The 16,119-nt window shown below is 45.5% G+C and overlaps 1 protein-coding gene and 2 long non-coding RNA genes across 12 annotated transcripts in view; 2 read left to right on the top strand and 1 right to left on the bottom strand.

Moving 5' to 3' along the window:
* Positions 1-16,119, top strand: part of LOC310695126 — a 277,420-nt gene that overhangs the window by 196,294 nt on the left and 65,007 nt on the right. The gene's annotated exons all lie outside the window — the stretch shown is intronic.
* Positions 1-16,119, top strand: part of HIC2 (HIC ZBTB transcriptional repressor 2) — a 154,806-nt gene that overhangs the window by 130,292 nt on the left and 8,395 nt on the right. For 9 of the 10 annotated variants that reach the window (XM_083479046.1, XM_083479051.1, XM_083479050.1 and 6 more), the window contains one exon: positions 3,759-6,713. In XM_083479046.1, the coding sequence (XP_083335172.1) occupies positions 3,796-5,517 (1,722 nt within the window). In that variant the 5' untranslated portion in view covers positions 3,759-3,795 and the 3' untranslated portion in view covers positions 5,518-6,713. Of the gene's footprint in view, positions 1-3,758; positions 6,714-16,119 lie in introns of those variants that run through there. The other variant, XR_014519918.1, reaches the window with a different exon arrangement.
* LOC310695118 lies at positions 6,322-15,958 on the bottom strand. Its single transcript, XR_014519930.1, has 2 exons — positions 10,906-15,958; positions 6,322-10,550 (listed from the first exon to the last, which is right to left on the bottom strand). It is a non-coding gene; the product is annotated as an uncharacterized lncRNA (long non-coding RNA).

Here is a 16,119-nt window from a genome sequence, read left to right as displayed (position 1 = left end):
TGCCTTCAAGTTTCACATCCATGGAAGCTCTCCTGCCGGCTAATGGAAGTATAATTCTGGTTTTAAAATAAAAATAAAGATCTGGCTTTGCCGTCCTTTTTTCCATTTGGCAATGGCATTTCCTTTCGGGGCTGGGCAGCTTATGCTAAGACCTCTATCTGCTTCTTTTCATCCTTTGTGCGTTGAAATTTTGGCCAGCGGCCAATGCTTTGGCATGTGTCTAATGCGAATGCAGCAATTCCTGTAGGACCAGTAATGCAGTGGGCAGCCCAGCTGTATATATTAGCTCCCTGTTTCCAACCTATCTGATTGAATAGCGCTGTTTATAACCTGTATACTCCTACCGCAGGTTGATTCTCTTGCATTGCCTTTACATATTTTTTTGCACCTCTCTCTCTTTTAAACATCTTAGCCCTACGATGAAGGGTTGTTGCAAACTAACACTGTATGGAGCAAGGACCAGCCCCCTTATTAAGGTCTTCCTCAGAGGCCCCACCCCATGTGCCATCTTCGGGCAACTCCTCGGGTTAAGGCCTTTGTGGCAGTGGGGACCAAACTGTGGGACTCCCTTCCTCAGTAGAGCTGCATTGCTCATTCACTGCCGTCCTCCTGGCACTCAGGTGCTTTTTAGAGCCTCCTTTGGACAACATGGTAGGCCAAACTGACTGCAGGCTTGGGGAACCTTTAGCTTTCCAGTTGTGGCTGAACTACAGGTCCCATCAGCCCCAGCAAACGTGGTCAATAGCTAAGGATGATGGGAGTTGCAGTTCATTAGCAGCTGGAGGGCTGAACGTTCTCTACGCCTGCCTTACTGGGACAGCACAAAGGCATGGGCTCCTGGAAAGGAGCTTGCTGTTGGTTTCTTCTTACCTGTGCCTTTTTTCTTTTTTACTGCTGCACAGCATGGACTGAGTGGTGTCTTAGAAACATAGAGTTGGGAAGGGACCATGAGGGTCATCTAGTCCAACCCCCTGCAATGCAGGAATACTTTGCCCAACATGGGGCTCGAACTCACAACCCTAAGAGTAAGAGTCTTGTGCTCTACCAACTGAGCTATCCAGCTCATTATAACTTGTCATTGTGTTCTCTCCTTCCCTCTCTCCCCGTGGATACAGCTTGTGGCTAGTTAGGAGAGAATGTTAACCAGGAATCCCAGTCTGGATGACAGAACAAGTCAAACTTTGGCTTGGTTTAGCTTTGCAATGGAAAAACAGGACTGTGAAGGAAGAAAATATCTGCAAACTCCTCTTTAGGAGTTCACGTTTGTGCTGTTCCAGTAGTTTGGTGTACTGTGTTGTGTGAACCAGGCCCCAGAGCCTTTGGAGTTTTGTGGCAAATCTTTTTTTGTTTTGTTTTTACTCTGTACTATTCTGTCCTTTAATTTCTAAAATTTTACAGCAATGTATTTCACATGTTAATTCATCTCATATATTTACAGGCCGCTCTTCACCCGAGCAGTCTTGAGGCAAGGTGCAAACAAATGTTTTGTAATCATAATAATTGTACAAGAGCAAAGCAAAACAATCCTAAATTATCATCAGCAACAGCCAGAGAAAAGCACAGCAAGGTTAAAACAATAATGCAGTCAACAGGAACAAATCACAGTGCATCCTGCCCTTTCCCCAAGGCCTGGACAAATGGGTGTTAAAAGGCAGATCCAGAAATGTGGAGCCACCACAAAGTAGGCCCTCCCTTCACAAAATGTCAGTAAAAGTACAGTTGCAGAATAAATCAACAGAACTAAGCAATCATGGCAGCATCAAATGTTTTTAGGAACAACCGGCAAAAGGCTTGTTTTAAAGTATTTCTGCCCTTCTCTTCAGCTTATAGAGCAATAAAAAGCTGCATAGGCCCCACCCCTAGCCACAGCACAACAGGAAAAAGGGGGGTGGGAGAGAGAGAAACAATCAAATTATTAACGTTACAATTAAAGAGCGTACATTATTTTTAAATGCTGGTGCCTAAAATGTACTGGCATGTGTGCCAGATGGGCCTTTTCAGGGGGAGAATTCCACAGTTGAGGCATTGTGGGGTGGGGGATTTCTGGGTGCCCCCCATCCCAGTTCACCACACAGACTGAAACAGATGGGGCTGATTCATTTCATTTTCCTCTTTCTTTCAGCAAAAAATGCACACCTCTGTCTGCCTTCCCTGCCACAAACGTTGCATTCACCCCCATGAGAAATTCCTTGAGCATCCTTTGTGGGAGGGCGATCCCCGTTAATATTCTCCCTTTCATGTCTTTCTCTCTGCACCTCACTTGGGAGTGGGGTGGGCAGTCTGTCCCACCTTTTCTTCCAGCGAGTAAAGGAAGAACAAAGGGAGGGTCTGTAGTTCTACAGCACTCTTGGTAATGATACCCAGGTATTTTTCTAAGACAGAAATGATAGGAAGTCCAGCTCCTACAGCCCTTCCATGCTGCTCATGTAATGACGATTCACTTTGGTTCATTGCAGAGCGCTGTTCTGATATGCAACCCCCAGGTTTTGACTAGGTATCAATGCAGATCTTTTCAATTTTTAATATCAGGACTCTGCCATACTGCAGTCCTGGCGGTGTTCCTTGGGGAGGGGGCTGGCAGACTTGAAGATATAGAAGTACTGTGTATGTTTCACAAGAGGTTTCATCCTGCTTTGCTTCAGTGGGCTGGGAAGCACCTTTTATAACCCATCGTAAAGGTCTTTTCAAAATGCAGTTCCCCCTCTGCTGCACCTTAATTCTGGCTCTCCAAGGCTTGGTTTGGTTTCATTCTTGGATGGTTTGGTTTTGATTACATTTTATGATGCTACCTTTCCAGCCCTGCCAGGGCCCCAAAGATGGTTCAGAATTAAACTGGTTCCTTAGGGTTGGATTTGTTTGTTAGTGTTCATTAGCCTCAGCATTTATAAGCAGGCCAATTTCCCGCTATGTTCTAGTAACTGTCTCTAGTAAATCACTGTCAGTGTTTGGTCTTGCGCAGGGGATATTGTTATGTCTGTTAAGAATAAATCTCTGAGCTGTGGACCAACTGCATCTTGATGGTAACATGCACTCACTTAGATTCATTCATATGGATGCAAAATGGCTGCCCACTGCTTTCCTTCCACCTGGCATCACTTGTCTCTTCAGGTAGTAAACGCTGATAAATGTGTTTTCAGTTGCAGCAGCTATGCCTTCTGATAGCAAACTCAGCTGGTTGACTTCCTGTCACGCAGGAAGCAAAATGGAACCTTTCTGAAATAGTTGCAGTTTATACATTCTGAGTCCTCTAGATATGCAGAAGACCGTAGGTCTGTGTATTAGAAGAGGGACTTGGGCGCAGGCAAGCCCCACCCGCAATATAATGCCAGGTGAAGGCACCACCATGCTCTGGCTCTGGGCAATGTTTCTCCCAGGCCTACCATGTATGCCCTTTTGAGCTCCTTGGAGGAGAGGATGGGTAGAAATGAAATAAATACACTAGCAAGAGAACTACCTACAGGGATGGGAGACCTTCAAGACATGCAGTGTTCTATACTGGGACCCTAAAAGCACCTAATTGTGTATTTAAAAAGATAAATAAAATCTGGGCAGTGTTTGAAATGCATGTAGCAGAGGGATGGGAAACCTGTGGCCCTCCAGATGTTTCCATCATCCCTACCAGCCACTGTGGCCAGGGATGATAGCAGTTTTAATCCAGCAACATCTGGAGGGCCACAGGTTCCTTGAGGTAAGAGATGCTGGTGCAAGTGGCCAATGGGCTCACTGTTTCGTTCTGTTTGCTTCTCTCTTTTTTGCAGGTAATAAAGTAAACGGGGAAAGGAAGAGAAGGTGGAGATGGAACTGCCAAATCATGCCAAACAACTGCTGCTGCAACTAAACCAGCAACGAGCCAAAGGTTTCCTCTGTGATGTGATCATTGTCGTGGAAAATGCCCTCTTCCGTGCCCACAAGAATATCCTCGCAGCCAGCAGCATGTACTTCAAATCCCTCGTCCTGCACGACAACCTGATCAACCTAGATACCGACATGGTCAACCCCACAGTGTTCCGGCAAATCTTGGACTTTATTTATACTGGGAAGCTCTTAATGACCGACCAGCCTGGTGAACAGAACTTCAATGCTCTCCTCACGGCCGCAAGCTACCTCCAGCTACCCGACCTAGCTGCCCTCTGCAGGAAGAAGCTGAAACGCAACGGGAGGTCCTTCGCTGGCAGGGCCGGCGGCGCCCCCAGCGTCGGGAGACCCCCTCGGAGTCAGAGACTTTCCACTGCTTCAGTCATCACTCGTTATTCAGGGTCAGCCGAGGGGCTGAAGGGCTCTCACTTGAAGGAGATGCCAAAGGGGAAGATCTCGGACGACGAGGTCTTCATCAGCAGCTCCAACCAAGAGAACTCCCATGCCTTGAGTAGGGGGATCGGCAAGAACGGCGGAGATGGGAGTAGCAGCAGTGCGAACGGGAGCAGCGGGGACCAGGAGCTGGGCCTCGACCTGTCCAAGAAAAGCCCCTCGCTTCCCCCGGCACCATCCCAGGACGACACGCCGCACGGCGAAAGCCAACGTGGTTCCCCCCGACCTGCCTCAGCCCCTGCAGCCAACAGTGCCTCATCGTTTGACGAGTCCGCCGCCGGAGCCGCGCCCAACCTCCCCGACAACTGCGAACCCATGGAAATGGACTTGAGCGAAGACCGCCAGTCCCTCCCGGAAGGCAGCCAGAGAAAAAGCCTGCGCCATTCGTCGCGCAAGAAGGAGTGGCTCAAGAAAGAGAGCGCCTTTGACAGGAAGGAGGGCGGCAAAGGCGGCGAGGAGAACGAAGGACTGCCCAACGGGATCCTGATGGGCCCCTTGTGCAAGTCGGCGGAGCGGAGCCTCGGCCTGGGCGCCTACGGGTCGGAGCTGCCGTTCACCTGCAAAGAGGATGTCGAGAACGGGAAGGAGAACAGTGACGACAGCGGGCAGAGCGAGAGCGAGAGTGGCGGGCACACTAGCGCCAACTACGTCTACCGGCAGGAAGGCTACGAGCCGGTGGCCTTTGGGGACAACCTTTACGTCTGCATCCCGTGCGGGAAGGGCTTCCCCAGTTCCGAGCAGCTGAACGCCCACGTGGAGAAACACACCGAGGAAGACCTGTACATCAAGGAGGAAGGGACGTACGACGACAAAGAGGAGGAAGCGGAGGATCTGTCCAACCCCAACCAGCCCTACACCACGGAGTCGCGGCCCTTCAAATGCTCTGTGTGCGAGAAGAGCTACAAAGACCCGGCCACTCTCCGGCAGCACGAGAAGACTCACTGGCTGACGCGGCCTTTCCCATGCAATATCTGCGGCAAGATGTTCACGCAGCGGGGCACCATGACGCGTCACATGCGCAGCCACTTGGGCCTCAAGCCCTTTGCATGCGAGGAGTGCGGGATGCGCTTTACCCGGCAGTACCGACTGACAGAGCATATGCGCGTCCACTCAGGGGAAAAGCCCTACGAATGTCAGCTGTGTGGCGGGAAGTTCACCCAGCAGCGCAATCTCATCAGCCACCTGCGAATGCATACCTCTCCTACATAAAGCCAAAGACTCTGCAATGAGCTCTGAGCCCACCCGCCATAAACATATACCTTTCCCTAGACTTGCTGCTTTAAAAAAAAAAGAAAGAAAAAGAAAGAAAGAAACAAATAAGGGCCGTTCCCGTCCCTGTTCAGTCATGGGGGGGCCTCAAACAAGCAGAGCTTTATTTCTTTCTCTTCCCCGTCCCCCAAACTCCAAATATACAAAGAAAAGCCAGCCCACAATGAAGCTGCTGTCTCCCCATTTGTGTTTTTCTCCCCCATGCCACCCACCCCCCCCTTTTTTTCTTTGCCGTTGAGGTCAAGAAATGCCACTACTCTGCTTAAGGTTGTGGGGACATCTAGCTTAACTATAAGCCTATAAGGTGTGGGGAGAAAAGGGGGGGTGAGGTGGAAGAAATTCCTTCCCAGTTGATGCTAATTGGAAATGGCGGCCCAAAGGGGCCGATCCTTGCGATTGGGGTGGGGAGGAAAGACCGGCCGTAAGCTGCTTCACATCCCTCACTTTCCTTTCTTAGCACTTTGGATTTCCGTTTCTAAAACTTGACCCAAGTATTATTCCTCCCCACCCCCCAATGCAGATGGATGTTGCGCACAGACTTTTCCGGTTCCTGTGGCTGTTTTTCCTAGCCATGGGCCTTAATTTCCGCTCACCCCCTGCTCTCCTAACCATAGACATTGGTTGTTGCCCCTAAAAGCTACCAGTGGGAGCATTTCTTGCCACAGAATCCAATTCGTTTTGCTGTTATTATCGTTATTTTTTCTTTTCTGAGAAAACGCCTCAGAATTTCTTTTACTGGCTGCAGTTGAGGAAAATTTTGTTGGTGGCCCAGTCAGTTGACCGTCTCTCACATGGGGGAGAGTCTTAATGAATCCTCAATAGTTTTTGCATGCTTTCAGTCTATGAAAGGTGGCATATTTTTCTTTTCCCCACCCCACCATTATTTTTCAGCGATGGAGTTCGGCCTACTTAGCCGTTGCACACCAAACATGTACCTCTTCACCTCCATGTTTTTGTCCTATACCTTACTTAAATTTACTTCAACCTTATCCATGACTGAATGGGAGTCGGGTGCCCCTGGGGAATTTACTTCAGCTGAGCAAGGGTCGTCTTTTATGTTTCTTCCCCCCACCCCCCCAAAAAAACAATAGTTTGTATGGATATTCTTTGCTTAGAGGTACTTGTTTTATTAAGAGGGGGAAAAAGAAAATTGTTAAAACGTTTATGTAATTGTTGGGACTGGAAGGTTTTGAGGTAACTCTTAACATAAGAGTGGGCGCAGGGAGTGGGTTTGATAATAGGCTGGAATTGCTACAAGTTCCTTTAGGTACATCTTTATTTTGTGTGTGTGCGTGTGTGTGTGTGTTTAGCTTTTTTCTCCCTCACTAAAGAACGGGTTCGGCCCGTTCCCTTTGCTACCTCTTGAATTCATGAGAACAATAAGATGGTTAGTGAAATATTAGGTGTGGCGTTTTGTCCCCCTTGCCCCTCTTCCTCCCCCCCACCCCACCCCTTGTAAGTAAGTGTACAAAGTAGAAACTAAATTAAAACGTTTAAGGGATTTTTTTGCCACCTCATCCTACCCTCAAGAAGTCCATTTAAAATGAGCATTTTGAATTAAACCTTGGCCAAAGACAATAGGTAGATTGCAAGCCAAAAGCCCGAGTGAATAGTGCTGTAGGGGGGCGCTGGCTTTTCACCAAAATTACTGATTTTTCTGTCCATGAGGGAACTTTTTTTCTTTTCTTTAAGAACTTCTGGGCTCTTTCCAGCTTTGTTCTATTGCACCTGGATGCTGTTTTTTGTGGGGGGTGGGGGAAAGAATGTCTACTGTCCGTTGCTTTCCTTAACACATCTGGATTAGCAAAAAAAGTGACCATCTGACAGGATAAGGGAACGCCGTTGTAGCAGGCGGCGTTTTCCTCGGATCCAGAGTGCAATAAGAGTGTGTGGGAAGCCCAACCAAAGTGTTTCATATCCTCCCTTTTCGTTGAGGGGGTGGTGGTGAGGGAGATGGCGGGGTGTGTGGTATTTTTTCTCCTGCTCTTTTCATGATGGCGGCGATGGTAGTCGTCAAGGAAATCTTAAAACGCACGCCACACACGAGTTGGAAAGTTCGGAAGAGCAAACATTTCCAACAGCCTCTGTAGAAGACTTCACAGCCAACAGCTGCTATAGGTTTTAGAGGAGCGGACAGAGTCTATCGCCCGCCATTTTGTGGCCCCTAGACTTTGTTGGCGTGACTTTTTGGGAAAAGCGATGGCTTCCCCACCACCACCACCACTGCCCCCCAGTGTGTTGGGGGGAAGTACGGTGGTAAAACATTTTTTGCAGTCCCTTTAGAATCATCCTGTTTAAAATTGAGTAAGGTTTACATTTTTCCCCCGCTTTAACTTTCTTGCTCAAAACCATTGTTCTCTTTATTATTATTATTATAATTATTATTATTAATATTATTATTATTATTATTGGTAGGGTTCACCAAAGCCCTATGTCTTTTTTTTCTTCAGAAAAGGAAAAAAATCTTGTGTCTTTTTAAGTTTAGACCAAAAAAAAGAAAAAGAAAAAAAGTTGAGCATATTCAAATAAAAAACAAAGATAAGCTTTCATTATTATTTTTCTCCCTCCTCTTCCCCCCCCCCCCAAAAAAAACTTTTTTTCCTCTTAAGAAATAGACCATATAAAGTGTTTTGGGTCATTCAGACCTCCATGCAGGAAAGGCTTCCAGTTATCCCTAAACTCTCAACTCCCAGCCAGCAAGGTCAATAATATTGGGTGATGGGAGGTGTAGTCTGGAAATATTTGGAGGGCCACAGATTAAACGCAACCATATTTTGTCTTGTCGCGTTACAAGAAAAGGTTCCTTCCCCATTCTGTATAACTTTGCCTCACGCAATGTCGGGCTGCTTTCTAATTCCCTTGTTCTAGTGTCGCCATTTTGATTTTCATGTAGGTTTTGTGAGATGCTAACAGAGCACTGATGTGGAACGATTCGTTCTAAGACCACCCCCCAAAAAAAATCATAAGATACATTTCTTTTCCTTTTTTTCTATTAAAAAAACAAAACACTACCGTTGGGTTGGATACAGACTTAAGTCATATGGGCCTACTGACCTCAGTAGGACTAAGTCTGGATTCAGTCTGCTGTCTGCTTTGTGGGAGGCGATGAAAAAAATAAAATAACGTAGCCTGTAAATCTTCACCTTCAACCCTGTAGGCAACTTGGGAGTTCAGAGCGGGGAGAGGCTTTCCCACTCATTTTTTAACATCCTTTCGTGTGCTCCAAGCTGCTCACACACATACATGAAATTAAAAGGAAGGTCCTTGCTGACTGTGGAGCTCCATAATAAAGACCCGCTAGAGGTTAATGGATTGCAGTTCCCCTATGTAATAGACCAGACCCAGTTGTGTTGCAGGTGTTAGGTTATATGAGATCTGTACTGCACAGCCACCATAGACGTTCACGTAGAGATATCCGTGGTGGATTTGGTGCACATGCCTTGCCAAAGCCAGATAAAAACTAAACCAGCACCTGTGAATTCATACTTTCAGGGACGTAAGGCCTCGATCGGCGGGCTTGTTCCCCGCACCCAGGAGCCAAAGGGCACAGGTGTTGATTTTTATTTTATTTTATTTTTGAACAGCGCAAACCGACAGGGCTCGGGTCTTCCCCGTCAGCTTCCTTCTCACGTTATCCAGACCCCTTTCTACTCTTGAGATGCCTTTGGAACCAAGTCCTGAGCCAGTAATCTGGTATCTGAAGCCAAGAGTTGAGATTCACTCTGCTTTTTATTCCTACCTCACCCTCCAAAAAAAAGAAAAAGAAAAGAAAGCAGAATGCCTAACTCTTTCTCGCCACACACACCCTGCTTTTCCTGTTGCAGTTACAAAGCAACAGCGGTTCTCTCCATTCCATGCCGCAGTTTGCGCGAAGGTTTTCCTCTTCCCCGCCCAGCGCACTTTCCTTTCAACTGGCAATGACCACAATTAAAAATAGCATTAATGCCAAGGCAAAGCATCGCCCTGGTGGTCAAGACCCGTCCGAGGCGCGACAGACTTTTTTGCTGAGCCAAAGGAGCAAGTGAATTACGAGCGGCTCCTTAAACTTTGTAGCACCCATTCCCACTTTGTGACATTTTTTTACCACTCCTCCCCCCCCCCCTTTCCGGTGGCCAAGATGTGCGCTTAAAAGTATTCTTTCTGGGAGGCAGGTGCTGCAGGGAATTGCATCTTTTGTCTGGTTGTATACATAGCAAGTTGCTGTTTGGTTATTAAATGTCCTCTTGTAGTTCTCCAAAGAGGAGCTCAAGAGTTGATCCTATGATCCCTCAAAAAATTTTATTTCATCCAGTAGTTGTTGGGGGTGGGCAGGGGTAGAAATGTTAGGCTTGATTTGGGTTTCCTTTTGCTAATGGTTTGAAATTTTGGAATCTTGGAAGTTTCAGGACCCATTTGTTGTTGGGTGTGTGTCCCTCCCCCCTCTTATTCATTAATTATTGTTAAAGGAGCCTCCTTTTTATTTTATTTTTTATTTCTTCCCCTCAGCACTTAACATGACAAAAAGTCTGTGTACAGCGTGAGTATTGTACAAAAATGGGGAGGGAGAGTTTCTCCTTTTTCTTCCCCCTCCCTGCATCCCCCCTTTTTTTCGAAAGTAGTTGTATAGAGTTGTGTTCCGTATAATACCGAATGATGACTTCTTTCCAAATTGTGACAATAATAATGAAAAGAAAAACCGAATAATACTCAAAACTTCAGGGACTGTTCAGGGCTCATTTAGAGGGTCTGAACACTCAACTGCATTTGTACGACATAGTATTGTATCAAGCATTTTCTGTATTTTAATGAAAAAGCAAAACACTAGTTTCATATTTAAGATTTTAAGAGTTTGTTGGGTGGGGTGGGGAAGGAATTACATTTTTTTTGTTGTTCTGTTTTTTGTTTTTTTTGTTTTTTTGGAGATACAGAATGAGCCTCCTGAGGATTTTCTTTCTTTCTTTTGAAGTGCAGGGGCCTGGCAGCTTGATGATATGCTTTAGTCAGTTTAGATCCAGAATGTTTTCGGAATAACAGGAGAGGAAAATAAAGAATAAAGTAGAAGAAGTTGTATTAAAAATGAAAGAAAAGATAGCTCATACCCAAATCCACAAAACTATTTTTTAAACCAAAGCACATTTTGAAATGAGTATGGAACCTCGCTTGGCTCAGAAAAAAAAATTAATATATTTATCTCATTGTTTACATAAACTTCTACAGTTACAGACCTCAACAGATCTAGGGGCCAGTCAAAATTAATCTTTGCTTTTTCCATTGGTTTAGCTGTCAAATGGCTTAACACAATTTTGTTTAATGGAGGGGCATTAAATTAAATATATACGTATTTCTCACCAACTCTGTTTAGGAAGTAATCTGCATTCCACCACATTTTTCGGATGCATCAGGTGTCGGAGGGGGAAAGAGTCACATAGGCCTCACTAGTTGATACCCTGAAAACAGGAAAGAGATTTCCATTCAAAGCAGTTCAGGGACAGACAGGATCACGTCGAGGAAGCAGGGAATTTCATAGAGGCGGGCTTCCATCTGTTAAAGCTGCATTGCATAGGAATAATGGCATCCATTGGTGGTTAATACATATGGTGCTGGATTTGAAGGGTTTTGTAAGAAAGGGAAAGAGGGAGATAAAGGATGTGGATGGATATGTCCTCCAGCAATCACATATCTGAGTGGGGATGGTGGGAGCAGCAGATGATGGAGAAAACCGGGGACACTGCCTTTTGGAGGAGGGCAAACAGACGCCTAACGTTAGCCGAGAAGCTGGGCTGCTGTTCTTCTTAGCCCCTGCTAATGGGAAATTGCCAAATATAATATTTATATATATGTATATATTCCAGCCGTGGGCTACTCTGAAGAGCCACAATGTTTTCAGAAGACACCAAAGAGCTTCTGACAAGTAGCTTTATTTTAGAGGATTAGCCTCAGAAAGGAGGAAGGGCCTTAGCTGGTCCTGTACCGAAATGTCCACAGGTATTAAAAGGGCTCAGTAATCAAAAGACCAGCCTTGGGCAACCTTTGAGAGGTAGTCTTATCTGGTATGTGCCCTCCCTGGGTTCAGATGCATGGGCGCATATGCCAAAATTGCTTAGATTCCTACCACTTTCTGGTTTTTTTTCTTTCTTCTTTTGACGATTTGGATTAATTCACTCCAATGAGGCTTGGGCAGGGATGGGGAGTTGACATGCAAGTCTCCAAATCAGCAAGTCTGCCTGACCCAGTTCGCAGTCTGGTGGGCACTATAGAGGAAGCACCCCACTTTCTATCTCAGCGGGGTGTGTTAAATGCCATGGGCCTCTGGGCTACCTAATGTACAACATAGATGAGAAGCCATTTCTTGTCCTGTTTATGGGCCTTGTGTTTTCGTTCCCTCTGGTGGTCTGGCCAGACTGTGACCTGGGTAGGCAAGATCCCAAGTTGTAGTGCTCACGAGTGGAAGTGCTCTTTGTATATTCTTGTTTTTTCTAAAGGAAGAAAGAAAAAGGCAATGCAAGACATACAAAAGTATTTCCATGTTTTAAAAAAGGCATGCTTAGTTTTGCATCTTAGATAAAAATGAGAATGACCAACGAAGAACATTTATAATTATGAAGCTCCCACCTCCCAAAATTATACACACTTCTCCACTTGGCATTTTTTTTTTGTTTAATTTAGTGCTGTTTTTCCACTTAACGCCAAAGCCACCTCATTATTATTTTTTTCGGAGAGAGGGGGAAAAACCTACTTTGGGGTGAGAAGAGGCAGGAGAAGCCTGATGGAAAACAAACAAATTAATTTTGCCTGGTCTTGAATATCTAACAAAGATGGTGCAAACACTATTTGACAGTGTTGTTTTTTGTATCAATATGTATGTGCAGTAATGAATGTATTTATTTCTCAAAATTCTGTATGCACAGTTTTGCAAGGAAAAAAAGAAACTCAGAGCATTTGCAAAAGATGAAAAGATGTGTCCGCAGGGTCTTTGCTACAGGATTTCAAAGAGTAAAAATAAAATAAAAAAATGTATTAAAAAGTTTTAAAACTTAAAAAAACAAAAAAGAATCTCAGAGACTCTCAGCATAGCCATAAACCATAGCCTGTGAAGACAATACAAAGACTGGACTTTTGTAGCTTTTTTGCATAGAAGACGGATTTGTTTTGCTGTATTTAAATGTTTCCAGTTACAATGTCATTCTTATACGATTTCCTGTCCTCTTTTTTTCTCTCTCATATGTTTGTGTGTGTGTGTGCGCGTGTGTGCGTGTGCAGATGTATACACGTGCGTGTGTGAGCAAGGATGTCAAGCACTGATTTTGAACAGTGCAGGTCAAAGTCTGGGTTAGCAGTATTTTTATTTTTTACCATGTCACTTCTGTTCTAAAACGCAGGAACGTCAGGCCTGAAAAGGAAACACCTGGGGCATTTGGTGATAGCTGACAAAACCTATGATCTGAAGTGGAACAGTGGTGTGGGACGTGGTCAGGGTTTGATTATCATGGCAAGAATGAAAAAGAGATAGGTGCAGGCAGTGTGAGCCATGTTCCATGCTGGTGCTTGGATAGGAAAATGTCCCAGCCCATTCCAATGTCTTTCCCTTTTCCTCAGTGTTTACAGTGCAAGCAATAATGGTCAAATATTTTGGCATAGAGATGAGGTTAGCAAAGGGGTGGGGGGAATAGGTTACAAAGGGGGGAAATGGATTATGCACCATGCTTGTGGATGTTTTTGACGTGATGCGGCCGCAGTGTTCCCATACTACCACATGCTCAAACATTTCTTGTTATCTGGGACCGTTCACATCATTTCATAGCACCTGCCCAACCTATCGCCAAAAGGGACCACAGCTATTGTGTTAAAGCTCAGGCAATGGGGAGGCTCCTGCCACGTCCCAACAAATTCCAGTTGCAACCAATCTTTTCCTGCTTGCATCATGCTGTCAAGATGAGAGTTGTCATTCCTTCCGCAGGGCAAAAGCATTATGCAGCGCAAGGATGCTGAGCCTGAGAAATGACCACAAATCGCCTCTGAGAGCCCTGCCGTTCTAAGTAGGACAAGCAGGGTCTCTGAAATTGGGGGAATTGGCAGTTTAAGGGCCAAGATGGACCTTTTCAGTCAAGTGCTGCTAGGTCTAAAGACCTATGAAGACATCAAGAGACGCAGTGCGCAGATAACATGGCATGTGTAGCGCCAGAACAAGGGCATTGGATACTGCCCATTACCGGGATGCCCCTTATTTAAAAGGGCAGGGAAGGCACATCTGGAGGGCCAACTTGGATCATACAAGTGCGCTGTATCTCATCCCGATGGGTGCCCAGCTTTAGAAATGTACAAGGACTGTCTAGTCTTTGCCTGCCTGCTTTTTTCGTACTCCAAATTCCCCTCCATCCTGTGCAGGGTTCCAGATGTGTACCTGCTGAGGAGGAAACAGCTGGTGGGGTGAAGCATTAAGCAGCCCTCTTTCTTCTGAGGTCCTGTCCACCCATGTGGTTGTTGAGATAATGTTACATGCCAGCTGCCACCGCCATGTAAAAGTCACTTCTTTTGAACCCGAAGTCTTAAAAAGCAAACCTTTTTGTGGGGTCTTAAGGCAGTAAGATTGCAAACCCCCTAGAAATCGGGCCCTTGGCGTTTCACTGCTGTGGGTGCTGCTTTCCACCCCTACAGGCGTACGTTGCACAGGCATCTAGGAAATAAAAGCCTTTCAACTAGATATATTCAATACGCAGTGACATTAAAATGAAGACCACAAAAACCTTGCAGCCACTGACTCATTGAACAAGTTGCTTTTCCAACCTGCTGCCTTCCAGGTTTTCGGACTACCAACTCCCATCTGCAGGCCCAAGCACTTGGGAGGGGAAGGCTGCCTACCTACTACTAGCTAAACCTCTCGCTCGATGCAACGCTGAGTTTTTGTCCCAGTCCTTCAGTCCCTCCTGCTGGCCTTCACTCCCATGTTCTCGTAAGCGTTCAGTTGGGGTGAGTGGGTGGGGGCTGGCTTCTCACGCACAATTCCTGAAATGCTTTCCAAACGAATTATTTTCCTTTCAATGGGAGACGCTCCTAGGATCCGGAGTGAGATTTCCGTGCTGTGCCGGACTTCCTTTCCGAGCTTCATGTGTTAATGGGGAATAATTTCCCCGTTTTTCTACCTCACTCATACCTCCAGTGGATGTTGCAATACTTTTCTTTTCTCTTAACTGTCTTTTAGAACTCTTGGAAAGGATTTGGAGGATGGGAACTTCTTTTTTTAAGGCGTCCCACTCATTCTGCCCCGCCCCATCCTCTCTCTGCTACCTGTGTTGAACATGTGGTTTGGGTGCACCGACTGCCATGTCTTATATCACAAACAGGATAATGTAAGGTGCTTAGGTTAGTGCAAGGCATGGTGGGAAAAGTCACAACAAGACAGTTCATAGGTTTTGCTCTTACCAGCAAACGGGAATATATGTCTTGCATTCTGGATGTACACACAACTTTTATCAGTTGCAAGATAATGGTCGTAAATTAATAAACCGAGCTTTGGATTATTCAGATTTTTCCCTTCCCTTGGGGAGGGGGAGAGGAAGAGCCACGCTTTAGTGGGTTGTTTTTTTAATTATTATTATTTAAAGTTCAGCTGGGAAAAGCAGTGGTGCGTCCCCCTCCCCTGCCTTGTTTAAGCCTTAACTCTCTGCCAGACCAAAAATCCCAGATGTTTCCCTCGGCACGGCTGATGTTCCTCTTGCAATGTTCTGTTGATTTCCTTCAAGAGCTTGAATTCAGGTCAGAGTTGCAGGGTGCTGTGGCTCCAACTCAAGTGTCATATTGGGGAAAATAAAAATAAAAAAACAGAAATTATAATATGATCTCAGCATTCAGAAATTTGCAGTCTTAATGTACAGTGATGAGAAACTGTTATTTTATGAACTTTTCATTAAAAGGTTGATTGAAAATTAATAATCTCGTTCCTCTTTTGGTCTCGGGATGCTTGCATTTATATTGTTGTTGTTTATTTTGTTGTTAGTTCTGTTAATTCCAGCATGAAGTCACCGGGTGGGTCTCAACAATGTAAAATGCAACATTAAAAAACAGTTTAAAGCCAAATACAGTCACAAGAATTGGGGGTTTTCTAAATTTTGTGTGTTTGTGTGTGTCACAGACTTGGGTGAGGTGTTTCCTCAGCATACGGCAAAAACAATAATGGTGCAAGATGTACTTTTGTGAGAAAGGAATTCCACAACTTAGGGGCTGCCACAAAGAATGCCATCAACCTGGACCACCCCAAACTTCTCAGGGTGGAGAAACTACCAAGAGGCCCCCATCTGCTAATCTTACACCTGAGAAGGGTCTGTAGGGAAGGAGATGATCTTGTGTGAAAGAACACACACTTTGTATAGATCAAGTATTGTGTACGCAGACTCTGCACTCGTTGAATGTTGCAGATGGTAGGCTCACTGAATGCTAACATGTGAACACTTAGAAAAATGTTTAGACTTTTCCTTCCGATGAAAAAGCTGGCGGGAAGCCACATTCTGGAATGTATTTCAAATCCAGATACACCCCCCCCCCCAATGCAGAGATGAGATACCACAA

Source organism: Podarcis liolepis (assembly GCF_965112155.1).
Source record: "Podarcis liolepis genome assembly, chromosome: 15".
Classification (NCBI taxonomy): Eukaryota; Metazoa; Chordata; class Lepidosauria; order Squamata; family Lacertidae; genus Podarcis; species Podarcis liolepis.
The sequence above is the reverse complement of the archived record's forward strand: the minus strand, read 5'-3'. Positions and strand labels throughout refer to the sequence as shown.